Here is a 17,946-nt window from a genome sequence, read left to right as displayed (position 1 = left end):
TGTATATATATATATATATATATAGAGAGAGAGAGAGAGAGAGGTGGAGAGAGGTGGAGAGAGAGGTGGAGGGTTAGCACAATGCGTGCATTTGGTCTATTTGGGGTTTACAAAACCCCACATAGACCATTTTTTGGTCTATGTGGGGTTCAGCACTGTGCATTTGGTCTATGTGGGGTTTGGCATTTCCGGGGCAATTGGCACTTGCGTGGTTCTATGACGTCACTCATATTTATGCGCATGTGCGTACACATTTCGTCAGTCACCGGCTTTTCAAAAAAGTTAACCAATACTCGATAGTGCAAATTGTCCGAATTAACGTAACGAATTCATCCACGAAAAGAATACAGTAAGTGTTGCAAATGATGTTATTGAATAATTAAGCCCATAGTTAAGGCTGATAAATTTTATGTGGGTTATATTTCAAGGAAACAGTACCTAAAAGTGAAGAAATATAGTGCCTAGGGCCTATTCATACGATAAAGGCTATGCCTACTGAGTACTATATATAGGCTAATAATACTATTAGTACTACGCTAGTAGTAGTATCAGTACCTACCAGTTATAAAGGTACTGTATTCTTACCGATTCTCGTCACAGTCATGCAAGTTCCCTTTTTACTTATTCCTTCAGTTGTACTAACTTATAGGCCTAGGCTAATGTTACTTATTGGCCTATGTGGCGAGTATACCCCATTCGAAAATTCAGTGGCATAGGCCTTATTTAACTTTGCATATGGTTCTACTGTATGGTCAGACTAATGTACTACGTGCTGTAAAACTAGATCTTGGTATTGGGCCAAGTTCAATTTTACCAAATTAAAAGAGAAATGCTAATGCGTTAAGCAAAAGAAAACCATGTAGGGATACTCCTGGGGGCTTATACATGATAAGATTTCATAGTTCCTTAACCATAGCCTAACTAAGGCCTGGCTAACCTCGGCCTAACTTAGGGCATACTGGCCTTGCTAGCCAATAGGTGAATGTGTTTCTAGAGTGATATAGAACCATTTTCTTTACTTCAAAAGTTGTAAGTGCTATACAACTACCATATAGGCTGGCCTACAGTAGCAACGGCCTAACCTAGAGGCCTAAGGGAGTATAAGGACACTTAATTTGTAGGCTTTGGGGCCTATAGCCAGTTCAGTAGTTGTACTGTACATGTACAATATGTCACAATTCATATGAGCAATGCTTAATCTTACTGCCAATGACAATCTTGCAGTCTTGACAGTCTTGCAGTAATTAAGTAATGTAATTTGCTTTATTAGATGTCTAGCATCCTTGCTATTTGCAAACCTATTATTGTTCCTTGATAAGTCCATCATAGTTGGCAGTCATACTGTATTGTCATAGGTATTCTGCATTTATTTTTCAGCATCGTAAAGGTAGTACAGTCAGCAATATGGCAGATCAAGCTTCCCACGTGAGTAAAACTATCACATTGGCTCATGTATGAAACTATACTAGGTATATCTGAAAAGGCGGGGGTGAGGGGTTGTTTCCAAGTTGATTTATTAATATGTCATGGCTTCCTCATCATATTGGTGTTGACAATTTGGGCTTGTTATTGTGTACGAACATGCAGTTTATTTTCAGCACAAGATAAGGACTTTAATAGTGTAGTACGCCAGTACTTTTCTGAATGTCAAAATATCTCCATTCTGGGACTGGTATTCATACTTTAGATGAAATATAGTCTTACTTGAAACGTCAAGCAAACACCTGAAGAAAGGACTCATACTTGATAACAAAAGTTGATTATTTTCAAGCAATTTGTGATCTGCTATTAGATGCAAATGACGTATGTTTAGCTGTAATCTTGATTGCTTACATGTAGTTGTTTTAGTCAATGACTGCCAGTGCAGTGGCATACAATTTTCACTTTTGGTATATATTCTAGAAACATACATCTATGTGTAGACATGTGGCAGTGATCATATCGTTCTCATTCAACCAAACTGGATCATCTATAATTCTGGAACTTTAACTGGAGGCTTCTTTGTTGGTTATTATGTTACTTATCTTCTGAGGCTTAGGCCTGAAGTTACACTATACTGCACTTAAAAAATTTAAGTATCAAGAGAAAGCAGGGCCTTTGTTGCTGATATTTGCATTATATGTTCTATGGCTTTCTATAGCACATCCATTGTATTAAGCTTCTCTAACTGTTGCCTTCAGGAACAAACTTTGAACAAACTGCAATCTCATATCCATGCTACCTTCAGGTTATGATTGCAATTTGCAAGGAACATTTAGTTAGTCCAAACATTTGAACCAGGCTGTGTTCCAATAAATTACAACAGATTTTTTTTCTTAAAAAAGTGTAGATAAATAGAAAATTTTTCTATAGCAAAAATTGAATGGTGTTAGAATAGATAGACTAACAATTTCCTGGTAGCTTAACATGTTCTGTGGTGGCAAATTAAACTAAAAGTTGGGTTGGGGGGGGGCAGTTGAATTCCCAAAAGCAGCAAAGGCCAGAACTGTGCCATATGGTACATCATTTTACACAACTGTTCAGAGAACTGCACTCTTAATTTTTGGACCATGCATTTAAGCATTGGAGAAATAGCAGTACTGGTCAGCCTTTTTTAGCGTAAATAAAGGTCAACCTAGCTAGGCCCTGTACCTCTCCAAAGGCCCTGCAAGAATCTTGGATGGAAGGGATGGGATATTCTTCAGAAACATGCCAATAGTATATCCAGTGGTGACACCAGCCTCAGTATCGGGGCAACTATGGGGCAAATGTAATTTTGGGAACAGGGTCATAACATATATAACAATAATAAAAGGGAGGGCTCTACAGTAAATACAGTATGTTGTAAATTTGGAAAAAAATGAAGTAAAATTACATACATAGACATAGACATATTATTTTATGAGATCTCATTTGTAGGAGGGGAGGGGGGACACCTGGGGGACAAGGACAAAATCTGGTTTGACATTGCCCACCCATTTCCCTTATATAGTTCTCCCACTGAGCACAGCAAAATCCTTTAGTTTTTTCTTTGTTAAGTGTCATTTCTTTTAGCAACAATGGAATATATCCTGGATCATATGTAGTGAGCTATTCAGAGGTTATTGTGTGTGATCATAATCACTATAAGGCTACAACATTGGGTCATACCATTCATGTGACACCCACATCAACTCATTACAGAAAGCTTTTGTTCTTATTTAGGTTATTTACTTCAAAAAGTAAGAAATTTTGGTAATTTTGTTACCGTGTAATTGCACATCAATTTTTCATAATTGTTCCTTGTCATCATTATTTATTAATGCATACAGTACTTTATACTTTGGAATCTGATAGTTGGCAGCTCATATATTATTTGTAATCTCACTATGTGAGGAACGGTCAGTATTAGTACAGTATTACCTACATTATCTGTACATAGTCACTTTAGCTTAAAATTATACCTCTGGGAGTACTTCTAATTAAGTGATATTGGTCAGTACATGTATGACATTCTTCTCCTTTCATCCTTAGGTCCTTTATGCAATATTGAGAGGAGAACAGTATGAAGATGAAGAAGATGTTCCCAATCAGGTAAAGCAGAGTTATAAACTAAGTGCTGTAGAATGCCTACCAATTAGTAATCCTGCTAATTTTATGTAGCGCATGTTTCTGAACAGGACTTTGGTCTTAAAATTTAAGCTGCAGCCTCTGAATGGAAAAATGGGAGCTAATTTAAAATTTGCAACCTTGACAGCTGTTATTTCAAGTTGTACGTTTTATGATTTTTTTTTTAAGTACAAGTACAATAATTGTTACTAGCTGGCAATGTGCGTTATCATCAAGTGGGGTCACCTACTGCACAATGACCAATGATAGATTGTTGACTCAAAAATTGGAAACCAGTAGTACTACTGACAAACTGAGCATGGATCACTAATGAGCATACAAACTACATGCATGGCATTGGATTCACATTTGAAATGACTCGTATACAGATAATTGTCACCTGTGTTCATCTGCACTCTGTGGGGTAAATGTGGGAGGCTTTTATTTTGATGAGATGTGTGGGAATTGTGTATTGATCACGGATGAATATGTGTGATGGACATGTGATTTGAATTATTAATTTAACAGTGCTGTCACTGTTCTGTACCATATATTTGGAAAATATGTGTGAAAGCACAATATTATGGTCATTATTTTGAGAAGTGACCCTGTTTCAAAGATATGAAAAAGATTTACTGTGGTATTTTGAAAATAATATCATACTTAAGGGATCATGTACCCTTTCTTTATTAGTGTTCTAAATATCACCACCTTTCCCTATGATATTCATTGGAGACTTAATGAAATGGCAAATATGTAGGATATTATAGCAAAGCACTCAAACCTACCAAAATTTATAGTTGGAACATTTTTAATTAATTCCATTAAATATGGTACACTCTACAGTGCATGGTTAGTGTTCTTATTTGTGATCACCTTCATTAAAAGTGCTTTCAGTCATATTTGCTTGTTTGCATGCAGTAATATCTTGGCAAATATTATATAATTATGACACATTATTGAATCTATTTTAGCCTGCAATGAGTCCAACAGTGGAGACTGACAATGAAGATATTGATGAGGAGATTGAGGAAGATGAGGATGACACTATTTTTGATATTGAGGAGAAAAGCAGTGATGATGATGATGAGGAGGGGGAGGAAGAGGAAGATGGTGATGAGGATGACAACGTAGACAAGCCTTCTACATCAGAAATGAAGTCAGCGGTATGTTGTCATTACTTCGAGAGGGAGTTATTGTAAGTTCAGCTAGTGCTCAGTGCTAAATGTAGCAATGGTGTCAATATCACATTTCCTTTCGTCTTGCTTATTTTTTTTCACACCATATGCAACAAGAATAACACCGAATCTCTATATAAGGTGCTTTGCACTAGATCTGGATAAAATCTTGACGTCGGGATCTGATCCTGACGTCAGCCTAGGCGTCCTTGTATAGGGTAGCTACTACCGGTGAAAAACAACTATTTTGAGGAGGCCTCCAAAACATATAGACAGTCCTGTCACATACCCTCAGTGGAAAGGAAGGGGTACCAAAAATAGGTACTTTTTTAACTTTTCAAGACAAAAACACCTATTTTTGGCGCAAATATAAATCATATAGACAAAGAACCTTTCCTGGTCAGAAAATAACACGAAATTGATGTATAACAAAGACCAGGGTGTCTTCTACTCCACGTCTAATTTTAATGTTGATGGGTTTTTCAGATAGGACAAGAGAGGGGGCTGAAAAGAGGGGGTTTTCCAAATTTTGCACTTGTAGAGAACATGTATTTCTATCGGGTCCTTTGGGACCACGTATCTCCAAATGAAGGCAGATATGGACCTGGCAGTAGCAGCTTTAGGCTCCTGAGCATCGATTACCCCCTGTTACGTCATTTTGGGCGAAATCGATTTTGGGTCAGTTTTGGCCAAAACTGCAAAGGGGGTACCTTATGGTTTTTTTAGGTGAAAAAACTTTTTGTCACAAAGGCAATAAATGTGTATCTTTTCTGGTATTTCGTGACACGCTGATTACAAATCTGAAGTCTACTTTGGAATTGAGTGTTGTGTGGGGGTGTGGGGGGTGAAAAACCATTGGGGGGCCCGAATGGGAGTGTTTCAAAAAACAAACAAATCACACCTCATCTGGTACTCATTGGGTTGCTGATTATGAATCTGAGATTATTTTGGCGGTTCGGAGGTGTGGGGAGTGGTGGGGGCTTGTTATGCCTTTCCGGCGTTCCATGGCTTACGCTTCTGAGGCTTTATGCTGGATGTTTCGCATTTTTGTTCAAACTGACCCCCCTACCACCTGGAAATGTGACACACCTAGGAGTTTCATTCTATTTTGGAAAGGGGAAACCCTAGCAGGAGAATCCTGAAAAGCTGGCCGTAATCGGACCACCTCAGTAACCATGGTAACGCTCCAAAGTAGAATGGTCAGGAATTTCCAGTACATAGTAACACTAATAATTATGACCGTTTAAGATTTTTTTCAAAACGACCCCCCTATTACCCCGGGGAAGTAATGCACCTACAAGTTTCATCCTATTTTGGAAAGGGCCGGACACCATAGCGGTTATACCCTGTAAAGATGAGGGAAATCGGACTGACCTAGTAACCATGGTAACGCTCCAAAGTATAAAAGTCTGTGTTTCCAAATATATAGAGTAATTTAGTGTCAGAAAATAGGTTAATGAATTTTCATCAATAAACCGAATATGCAAATGAGCTGAAAATTGTATGACGTCATCAATAGGATGTAAAGGACCGGTAAAAACAGTTTGAAGAAGCCCCCCAAGTTTTGCATGGGGGGTCCCCACCCCCAACATTCACCCCTGGTGCTGGGGTATCTAAATATATCAATTTTCCATTTTTAAGTCCTGGTCATCCATTGTCAGGTCCTGACAGTCCAATGGTCTGAACTTAGGTGTAGTGATATCAAACACTAGTGGCTGTGCAAAGCATAGTACTGTCACCCTATTGCTACGCATCCATGATAATTGAGCATACGTAATATGCTTTCTGCGGCTGCGCATTACACAATTCCAATCACATTATTTTACCAACATCCGGTGAATAGGTGGGAGGATCAGAGTACGACTCAATACAGAAACGCACACCTAAACCTACAGTAGCCATATCCCAGTTGTGTGACTCTGATCACACCCCAATTTGTTTAGACAACACTAACAAATGTAGCACAATTAATAAATCTTCAGGCTTACTGTGTAAATTGTTAATTTTCTACTTTGAGGGGGTATTTTTTATGAGAAATTGGGTGGGGGGGGGGGTATGTGTGGACCTAATATGTGCCTTATAGGATACCTTAGTTTCCAATATTTCACATTGGAATGAGGAAGGTAGTCATCACAGAAGTATATGATTTCTTGGTCAAATTACAGTAACAATTGTTTTTTACCCTTTTAGGCAACTAATAAGGAAAACAGAATGGCACGACAGTGTGTCATCTGTGGCAAGCGGGTGATTTATCTTGCCCACCACATTGCCAGGCAACACCGGGTCAAAGACAAGGGCCGCAGAATGCGACTTTTGTACCAGTCAAGACAAATGTAAGTAGAGTATGGTTGCTTAAAGTATTCAAGGAATCTGATAGAAATAGAATTCTGATATCAGATATATTTGTAATTTTAAGGGAACTCATGCAGATTCATGACCCAACTTGAGTGACAGCATCTGTTTGACTAGTGTGCATTCAACCTCATGGTCTAAACATTGATGAAGGACATGTATTGGGTTTTATTTTGATTTCGATACTACAAACTTATTTAAAAATAACCCTTCACATCTTACTAGGTCTAATGTTAGATCTAATGATGCATTAAGTGGCTAGAACAGACTTTCTCAAATGCAATAGATGCATGATTTGCTGATATTCTATTAAATTATCATTACAATTCATTCATAACTACCTTAATTTTATTATCCTATGTAGTGATCCTATCAGGCGTTCCAAAGAGCCGCAATACAAGCGGAGACCTCGAGATTGTATTGTGCCGGGATGCCATGCCAAGATGCTTATCCGGCTTGATAACCATCTGGTAGCCGTACATAAGTTAAAGGTATCAGATATAGTTATGAGACCATTTTAAATTCAAGGCCAAAATGAAAATTCCTCAATTTCTCAATATAAGTGTCATACAAAATCAGTGAAGCTGTAAGGTACTTTTGTATTTGCTTATATATTCATGTAACAATTATTACCAACATATAAATATACAGTGCTATCTCTAACTTATTAGTGTAAATTTCTATAACATGTGATCTAAAATTTAGAAAATTTAAATAATTAAATTTTCACAACAGCACGGGCATTAGCCTGTCCATTTTGGAAAGTTTAGTTTCTTTGTTTAAGTGTGTTTAAGCGGAAAAGATGGAACAATGCAAACATATGTAAAACACATTTTAGCTAGCATAATTGAGCATATCTCATACTGAGATATGTGCAATTGTCTTTATAGAACATTAAATGGCAGGTGAATTAGTTACAGTAACCCTTCATTCCTGTTTGGTTGGTGAAATGGTAATTAAGTGAAGTGATCAGATGGCAGGGAGGGGCGGTTGAATACATCTATGAGGGTCGACACACCAATTAAAGAGAACATGGCTTTGCTGTCTTGGTAACACATGCAATACAAATACTATTTTAGTGTCATATTTTTTCCTAGAAGTGCTTTTGTTAAATTCTGGAAGAATTTCTTTATAGCAAAATAATTTATTGAACACAGCATGATATAAGTGTCTCAGATAGTAATCATTTCTTAATTTACTTATATTTTCACAGAGGGGAAGTCCAATGTTTTCTCGTATTTTAATGGAAACAAGGATAAAATACGATGACGTGGATGAAAAACCAGAAAAGATGTCCATTAATGAAAGTATGTTATAAAGTATCCATAGAATGAATTATGACTAGAATGTATGGGTTATTGATTTTACCATTAACTGGACAAATTTGCACCATGATATGTTACTTTGCTGTCGTTTTATACTGAATTTTCTCACTGTGACTACCCGTTTAAATATTGGTATGGCCATTACACCACTGCATGGCAAACCCAAAATTAAATTGATCAATTGTGCTACATAAATTGCCGTTGTTAATTCAGTGTAACTTTGTGATGTATATTATTATGTAATTGTCTGATTCACCTGAGAAGTACATTATCATGTTGTTCCAAATATGCATTGAGATAATCGTCATGAAAATATTATGAAAAGGGTGGTTTCTACGAAGCCCCCTGTTAGATGATCTACAGGGCAGACTCAATATACTCTGTCCTGAGAGATTAAATTTATTTTAGAGCTAAAAGAGCATAGTTTATGATGTTCTGGAGAAAAGTGACAATGGTTCCATTTCAAAGGTTTAAATTCTAAAATTCATTGGAATATAGAATGCAGTAGCGGAGCTAGGAGTATTGGTCAGAGGGGGCGAGAAGGCCTGTAGGGGCGCTTTCGACACTTTCTAAGCGGAGCGCCACCACAGGTTGGCGTGGAGCGTTTTTGAGTAAAGATACTCCCTAGATAGCAGGAAATGACCCTTTCCGGGCCTTGCTAATTTGCAGATAAACAAAGAATAAATAGGTGTCATCGCCGTTTTGTCAGAAAATTACACCAACAAAATCTGACAAAGGTCAATAGGTAGTTGAGAGCGCAATAAAAAAGTCAATAATCGGGAATAAGTAAATGTAGTAAAAAGCTGAAAAGGACGCCAGCAGTCCATTTGGATCCGTCAGGGGGGCATCCGCTCCCCCCCCCCCCCCCGACTGTATGGACGCTCCGCCACTGATAGAATGAGTATATTATAGTTTAAGGACTACAAAGTTTATGATCTACTGAAGGACATATTGGTATGAAAAGTTTCTTTCTTCTGTGAACAAGTAAATATTAAGCATGACATATGTAGGTAATTTAGTTTTTGCCCTAAGCATTAATGTTTATTAAGTATTTTACTTGTAGAGCATAGTCCGTGCAATACAAGGTTGACATTAAATGTAACCTACAAAGATGATGTTTGCTGCCATTCAGGTTTATTAGAAGATTACAATTTTTACTTTGAAATCTTTGACTACATTTTCTCTGCATAATTTTGGCATAACTCGTACATATTGATTTACTTTCTGCAGGTTACTCTGTATTTGACAGGGCTGGCCAGCATCTACTCCTGATTGCTGGTGGGGGTGCATCTGCCAAAAAAACTGTGTATAACCACGTCTTGCAGATGAAGAAGATTTCAGAGATGGCAGGGGGAGTGAAGGAGTTGTTTACGAACAGTTCTAGGCTGAGAAAGTGAGTGGATTCTTGATCATGTCAGTCTGCAATTTGTGAAAGCCAAGGATTGGATAATCAATGTGCCACGGGGAGCTATAGAATATTTAGAATTGACAAAGCAGAGTCATGTCCTGTTCACAGTTTAAATACATACCAAGCCTTCTGGCAATATACATTTCTCCTATGTACAGTGGGACTTGCAGCATGATCAAATTGGTCCATTCAATAATTGGTGAATTAGATCAGCTAGAATAATACTTTCATAACATGGGTGAAAGCTACTGTGGGTCTTACTGATGTGTTCCATGGGTAGATAGCAGACTTATGAAAGTTTCTGAAGTTTGCCACAACAGTGATACCTTGAAATCCCTTTGCTGGATGCCTGTCCAACGAAGAAATAAAAAAAAACTTACTTAATAGTTCTTGCAACTACTTAAAGGAATTGTCGTTGTGGAAGATTTGGATACATTTTTTCATAGTTCTTATTGTTCTTTTTCTAATCATGAGAAAATTGTCTCAATTCGACATTTTCTTCTTGTAGAAATCTGGCTTCAAATTGACCAGTTTCTCACCAAAAGCAATGTTTGTTCAAACCCATCAATTTTGTGAATGACGTAATGTGGGCAAACAGGCAATAGGAGCAACTCAAAGTTAGCACTCCCATTTCCGCAACAAATACACTCTCACATGAACAGGTGATTGCCTATTACGTACACATCTTAAATCTACGTGTACAGCCTACCATGCCAAGTTGCTCCGCAGGATACACAGCATTGCACATAATATATATATAGCAATTTGTAATTGGTTCATTTATATGTTGCTATTAAAAGTTTGCTGTGTTTTTCTAATGTTAATTGTTGCAATTGTTCTTGCTGTTGTTGTTGTTTTTATTTTAATTCTCTGTTCTTTCCTTTTTAGCTGCCATTTCGTTACCCAACATGCTGGGACATTGGTTTGTTCGGAGGAGTACCTTTTAAATGCTGTGGTTCATCAATTACATAGTGGCAATCAAATATATTGCAAATACCTAAGCGCTATCAAAACAATTCAGTACCATTACCTCCATGCAAGCAAGCAATTTTTGGAGAAATTCTAATTTACCATTTCAATGTTCACATACTTTACTTTTAATACAGTATTTATAATCGAAGTAACAGATAGCAAGGCATGTGGCTGAGTCCACCAAGCCTAGTCCAAGTCAAATCCCAAGCAAGACTATCCAATTACAAGTCAAAGAGTCCAGCTGATTTTTTTTTTTGCTCAAACCAAACTTTGCTTGCCTGAAGGTATTGCTTATAGTTGTGTGATTTTTTTGCAACATGTTAGATCACCACTGTGAATAAATGGTAAGTATGGACAACTTTACAAACTACTGCTGGTGGTATTGGGATAAAACAAGATTTTAAAAGTCTTGCTCATTGAAGTATCAATGAAGCCGTCTTTAAGCCATCTATTATCATTTTCGTATAGTATTTGAGGGGGCAGGAGTAAGAAAAGTTGTCTGTAGGGGAATGATTGGTTTTGGTGTGATGAAGGGCTATGGGGATGATCTTGCTGCTATATTTGTTGTTGTTGCTGATGCATCATTATTTTTATCTGTCAGATCTTATTTCTGTTCTTTTTTCTTCTTTATAGCTGTCACTTCCTTGCTCAACATGCTGCTGTAGCATTTGTTTGATTGGAAGAGTACTTTAAATGATGTGGTTCATCATTGTATATAGACAATTACATTGTGGCAATCCAATATTTTGGAAATATATAAATACAATGCTAAACTTCAGTAGCAATAACTCAAGTCCAGCTAATTTTGAAGATAATTTGATTTGCAATTCACACAAACTTCTGCATTGGCCATTATGACCTTATTAACATGTATGGTATGGGCATTATATAATGAGAGAGACAGCTGCCAGTTGGAAGGGTTTTTTAGACAAATTTTGGTTGGCCTGGAGGTATTGCTTATAATTGCTTAGATATTTAAAAAATATTGGATTGCCACATTGTAATTAAAAAGGGATGGTAAGTATATGCACAAATGGTCAACTGCAGATGGTAACCTTTGGAATACAACATGACATTTTAACTATTGGCGTGTAAGTATCAATGACGCAATTTATGTAATGTATCACCAGTTCCCCATATTAATTGTTTGGGAAGGGGTCAGGAGAGATGAAAGGTGGCTATAGGGGAATGATGAGTATGGGTGTGAGGGAGGGGTAAAGGTAGGTAGATGAAAACAACTTGAATATGATTACTCTCATTAATGCTTTCTGAAACTGCATGATTGTAATTCCTCACATATTGTTTTACTTTTCAGTATCATGACCACTATGCAGAAAACAAAAGCACCAAAGACCATCATGAAGTACCTAGAATCTGTTAAGAAACTAGGTACGTACATGATGATAGAAGAGGAGGAAGGAACCCTTCTAGGGATCACCCAGCCAAAATTGGCAAAAACCGAAAGGCTAGCAACAGCCTTAATCAAGGGGCTCAGGCCCCTTGCAAAGAAGAGGGAGAGGCAGATGAAATCACAGATTAGAGGTGAGAACTTTGTTCAAGCATAATGAACCCTGCATTTGTGTATGTCTAATGATGGAATCAATATATGTATATATGCTTTTGATCATATGCAAAATCATCCCTTATTAATTTAATTATGATTAATTTATTGGTAAACAATAAAAATGTTAACACTAACTACCAATTTCATGCAGAATAACGATCAGTACTTCAAGCAAGTATTACGTTTATACTGGTCTACCTCCTTTCATTCAGTGCCTAATAGCTCTTACATACTTTCATTTTCTAAACACAGACAAAATGATTGATGCCACAGATATTCAACAATTCTGCATGATGCTGAAAAAGGAGACAAAACCACACATAAGTAAGTTGCATCATCTTGAAGTAATTTATAGGAGTCAGCTAAAACTGATGCAATCATGTTGGTGTCTGGGTGTGTATGTGGCAATGAGATTGTGAACAAAGTATCTCCAGAATCACATATTATATTGATACCATACTTGGTTTATATGCTGGGTAGTAGATGATCTCTATTATTGGTGAATAGTAGTGATTGGGCTTGGTTTATTGAGGCCTATAACAAATAGCTTTGGCCTTGTTGGCTTCCATTTTATTATTTCTTTTAATCAGTATTGCTATTTTATTCCTATAGGCCTTGTATGTTTATTGCATTGTACTATGAATGATTAAAGCAGTTTATCATGGTTGCACTTTGAAATTTGGTATTCTGCAATAGGCCTACCATGTTTCCTGAGTGAAACTGGTCAAATATTTCATTTCAACCCAGGACTCATTGTAGTGTGCAATTTTCATGTACTGGGAAAAACGACTGCCTTTGACTTAACAAAAGTTCTCTGTAACTTCAATGCACATGTACATTATTTTGCAGGTTGTTATCATTAATATATTTTCTGAGCCAGCACATTCACAAATTTTTGCCAACCAAAAATAGTTTGATAGTTTATAGTTTGTTGTGGTGGTGGTGTTCCACAAAAATATATTGTATGATTGAACAGGGTTAATCAACAGTCTAGCATGCATTTATCACATGATTCATGCACTCCAGGGGTTAAGGCTATCACTGGATGCACTCTGGATGTGCCCTCATGCATCCCATGCATTAATCCTGATCATGCATTAATCCTGTGAAGAACATACTATAGGCCATCGATTAAACCTTTATTAAAAACATAAATTTCATTTATGTCACTGTCATATCTATCAATCATTTGTCATGGATTATAACACATATTAGAATGTGATCATTATGTGGTGCACAAGAGTTTGAAGGCAGTTAAGCAATTTTAGATGCAAAGTGATTTTGGTTAATTTTCTGACAATAATATCCTCTTTCATATTTGTAGCTCGACTCTCAAAAGGCGAGAAGGTCAGCTGGAATGACCTTCTCTGTGTAAGAAATTATCTTATAACAGAACTGCTTGTTGCTGGGGCTCCAAGGAGTGGAGTCATCACCGGATTCACTCTCCAGCAGTTCAGAAAGGCCACCAAACTGACCAAGGATGATGGCTCTGACTACTGGGTGGCAAATGTATGCATTTAACTTTATTTTGTTTAAATTATGTTGCAAACAGCTTAAAGCAGCATTTTGCATTTACAAGCCATTTTCTACCTCTTTAATTGACATGTTCATCAAGATTTTTACATATATCAATCACAAAACAGCAAACTAAGATATTAGCCAAGCTTAACCCTGCCAACAACGTTAATTGGCAAGTAATTAAGGATATTTAGAGATACTGAGAAAAGTGTCCACGACAAATTTCACTTTTAAAATTAATCGCATTCGATTCCCCAAAACCCACTAGTTTGAATTCGACCAATCAGAGATGCAGGTTTAGTTATGAGCCATTGCTAAAAATAGATTAGGGCATATCAGTCATACATTAATTTTGTACTAGGCAAGGCTAGTAAAACTAATACATGCAAACTGGTATTAATATTAATAGCTACAGTCACAGAAAATTGATTTTCATGCATATTTATCTCATACTTTTGTTGACAATGTTGACAAATTTACAGGTGGATGATCATAAGACTGCAACCAGTCATGGACCAGCAAGGCTAGTCTTTAATGACGAGGTTTATAGTCTAGCCAGGGTCTATGCAGACTATGGCAGGGTGCAAACTGCCAATGTCACTTCGACATTGGTACTTGAAGATGACTCCCCCTTTTTTTTAGAAAACAAGGGGGGAAAGGTCACCAGAGTGGCCCAAACCATTTTTAGGCTGTGGAAGAGCCATGGGTTCGCAGGTAATCTGAACCCCACCCACATTCGGTACACAGCTGCGACAAAGGTATGTTATAAATATATTCAATATATTCAAATGAAAAAAGTTTTAGTTAAGGGTAGAAATATTGTATTCAGTCATCCATGGTCATTAAGTGTATTTTTCAGAGTCGGTTTGGTATTGCATCAATGTTATAAAACAGACTCACAAACAACAGTTAATGTAAGTCAGGTATTTCAGGTATGCATAGCTGCAGGCAACAAACAATTTCCATGTTAATTTCTTAAGTACAGTATGAGATTCAAATCAAAGAGTGCTTAAATTCATCTTGCTGGGCATGGGAAATGCCATTTCCTGCAATCTAGGGGGTATTTTTGTCAAAACAATTTGGGTTCGCTACGCGTCAATGGTGGCGCTCCGCTTAGATAGTGTCAAATTTGTGCCATAATTCAATGGATAGGTACAAGTTTTAAGATCTTATGTAACATAAAATTTAACATATTAGACGATGTAAAAAAACCACCAGCTTTGCATTTTCAATAAGGGCCACAGATGATTTAAGAGTGGGCATAGATGGGAAGTATGTTACAAATTAACTTCATTTTGTACCTAAACAATCACAAATGTGACTTCCAGCGTCAGACTTCTTTGCTCTAGCTTTGTTTCCTTTATGGGGTGGGTCACCTTCGTCTCTTACCATTTGGCATCTGTTTCTATCAATGAACATTGTCTGTGCGTAGCTTGCTGGATAGGCTTACCAATACTGAGGTGGTATACCAGGTATTGTGCGGAGATCTCACTTTGTCTACTACATTGGGTGCGCGATAGTTCTGTGCAATATTGCTTGCTCATTCAAAGGCAATGAATTATAAAGGAGGTTTCTGGAAATTGGCTGGAAATTTAAATACGAATGGCAGCCGAAGCAAACCTGTGGATCATGTTCCTTCAGCCAGTTACTCGTCAATTAGTGAATATATGTCTGCATGAGAAACTCATTGGGTGCAGTCATATTTACTGACAAGGTAGTGAATGAATAACAAAGACTGTCTTGATAGAATAAACGTATGTTTGGGACTTCAAACACTGCCCTTTAAGTAGCAATATAATGAAAACCAAATAGGTACAATAACCATGTATGTTATAGTAATTCAACCTTATTTCGTCTACTCTTCAGGCCTGCGAAACACTGAATCCAGTGTCTAAGAGAGGTGTGGCCACTTTAATGGCACACACTGTTGCCACACAAGAGCATTATTACAATGCCCTACAGGCTGACAATGCTGCTGTGGATGCATCAATGCTGGTGCGACAATCCATATGCCAGGTAATGATATACTGACTTTATTGTCTCAGAATGAATCCATACTAAATACTGGGATTACTTTAATATCTTATCATATGCTGTGTAAATTGTTATGAGCCATAATGCCTGCTCAGTTGGCTGCGTGTAGTATTGGGGAACAAGTTCCCCCCAAAATATAACTACTGCACTTCATTTCCATGGTCCTAAAGTAATAAAGTATTATTATTATGATTATTCCTTACCATAACATAACCAAAACATGTTTATCTGATTTGCCTTGTATACATATCATAAAACATTAGCATTAGCAGACATATACTATGGCCTATAGGATCCGATGATTGACCTCAGTTTCTAAATATAATACCTAATTGGTCAAAAGTTTTAGGCAGTTGTGATTGTGATATTTCATAAAGTCTGCCCGCCTCTCAGGTTCTTCTCCCTCACTATAGTAAAGTTTCTTTCCAATATGATACTAGGAGTGTAAACACCATAACATAGTACGGCTAATATCAATTTAGCTTATACTTGGTTGTGTGTTCATAATTAAGTGGTACACATTCCCTTTTGAAATAAGATTATATCTTAATTATTTAAATTTTTAGCCTACATCAAATAACAACAGCATCAACAACAACAGAAGCAACAGCAACAACACCAACACCTCTTGTGCTGATCATGTGATTGAGGAAGAGGAGCACATGGACCTCAATTTAGTAAGAAAGCTAAACTCTGCTTCAAGCATGGTTTCAATTTAGATGAAATTCACAGAGTTTAGGATTTAAGTTATATAATTAACCAAAAAGGGATATTTTGTTACACTTTTATACTTGCTTTGTATGTGGCCTATTGTAGGCTGGTGAATCCTAGCTATAGAGATCAAGGTCCAAATCTTGAAATAAGAGAGGAACCATGTAAGACAGTGCTATGCTAAATTCTTTCATGTTCAGAACCTGTTTCTTATCATTCGCAGCATAACAGTATTTGTTCTCATTCTCTTATATTTTCAGCCAAAGCGAAAGGGGCGAATATTCTCTTGGGAAGTGACAGACTACCTGCGGGAGAATCTTAGAGCCAAAATGAAACAGGCGAAAGCCACAAAAAAGGGCAAAACAACAATGAAAGACATTGTAAGCATTAATCAATATATGAAGAATAAAAGCAGAAGTTCATGCTGAAATGGAATGTAAATAGGTGTTTACTCTAATATCATGTAGGTGATATGATACTCTAAAGAATCAATAATTCCTTATGGTACCAAGTTAATAGGCCATGAAATAATTACCTTTTAATTTGTATGCATTCAGTAACTAACATTATAATATGAGTCAAAACCACACTGTCCACCCTCTATGTTACAACTTAGCACACTCTAACTTCCCATACTTTATTTATTCCCACGAATAACCTCTTTTCACACATGGACCAATGCATGTGGTACCCCTCCCCACATATACCTATATCCATCGTTGATCTCCATACAAGGCATGTATTTGCAGAGATATGGGCCGATCACAATATGCACACTGACATTTTGCACAACACTTTATAAATACTTATTTGCCTTAACTTGTAACTCCAGTATAGATCAGCTGGGTATGCTAACTACGATTCTTTTCTGTTCAATTAAACAATTAATCTTTTTCCATTTGTACAGGTGAGATCTGTGTATAACGAGGGGAGAGATGTGCTTGGACAGTTCTCCTTACAGAGCGTGTATGACAAGGTCCGACACGGTAACCTTTTAGATCATGACAGTGATGAAGATGAGTAGTAGTCCTGTCCATTTTGAGTTGTTTCCAAGTTTTTATATATTACATGTTACAGTCATGACAGACAAGGTATTGTTACTTAGTCTGAAAAGAATATTCTCTGCATTACTCTTTACATGCTCGAGGTGGGTTATGTTCAAAGTCAACTCTTCTGGTTATATCCTTTCTCTTTTAAAAGAAGAAATCTAAACTACTGAAAATATTCTTTTTTAAACTTATCACCAGCAACTCAACCTTTAATGAAACAGAAAACATGTAATTGCTAATGTAAGCTTATAGTTTTCAAACAGCATAG

General features: G+C 37.0%; 2 protein-coding genes across 2 annotated transcripts; both read left to right on the top strand.

Moving 5' to 3' along the window:
• Positions 1 to 65: 65 nt before the first annotated feature.
• Positions 66 to 12,344, top strand: LOC139982241 (uncharacterized). Its single transcript, XM_071994893.1, has 9 exons — positions 66 to 349; positions 1,378 to 1,425; positions 3,493 to 3,552; positions 4,542 to 4,733; positions 6,936 to 7,078; positions 7,462 to 7,588; positions 8,311 to 8,404; positions 9,653 to 9,815; positions 10,719 to 12,344. Exons 2-9 carry the CDS (start codon positions 1,405 to 1,407, stop codon positions 10,894 to 10,896), a joined length of 978 nt encoding a protein of 325 aa, XP_071850994.1. The 5' UTR covers positions 66 to 349; positions 1,378 to 1,404; the 3' UTR covers positions 10,897 to 12,344.
• On the top strand, positions 12,122 to 17,865 carry LOC139982240 (uncharacterized). Its single transcript, XM_071994892.1, has 8 exons — positions 12,122 to 12,344; positions 12,619 to 12,690; positions 13,691 to 13,875; positions 14,367 to 14,642; positions 15,751 to 15,900; positions 16,485 to 16,595; positions 16,890 to 17,009; positions 17,537 to 17,865. Exons 1-8 carry the CDS (start codon positions 12,122 to 12,124, stop codon positions 17,651 to 17,653), a joined length of 1,254 nt encoding a protein of 417 aa, XP_071850993.1. The 3' UTR covers positions 17,654 to 17,865.
• The last annotated feature ends 81 nt before the right edge of the window (positions 17,866 to 17,946 follow it).

Source organism: Apostichopus japonicus, chromosome 16 (genome assembly GCF_037975245.1).
Source record: "Apostichopus japonicus isolate 1M-3 chromosome 16, ASM3797524v1, whole genome shotgun sequence".
Classification (NCBI taxonomy): domain Eukaryota; kingdom Metazoa; phylum Echinodermata; class Holothuroidea; order Aspidochirotida; family Stichopodidae; genus Apostichopus; species Apostichopus japonicus.
Note: the sequence above shows the minus strand (reverse complement) of the source record. Positions and strands in the feature narration are given on the sequence as shown.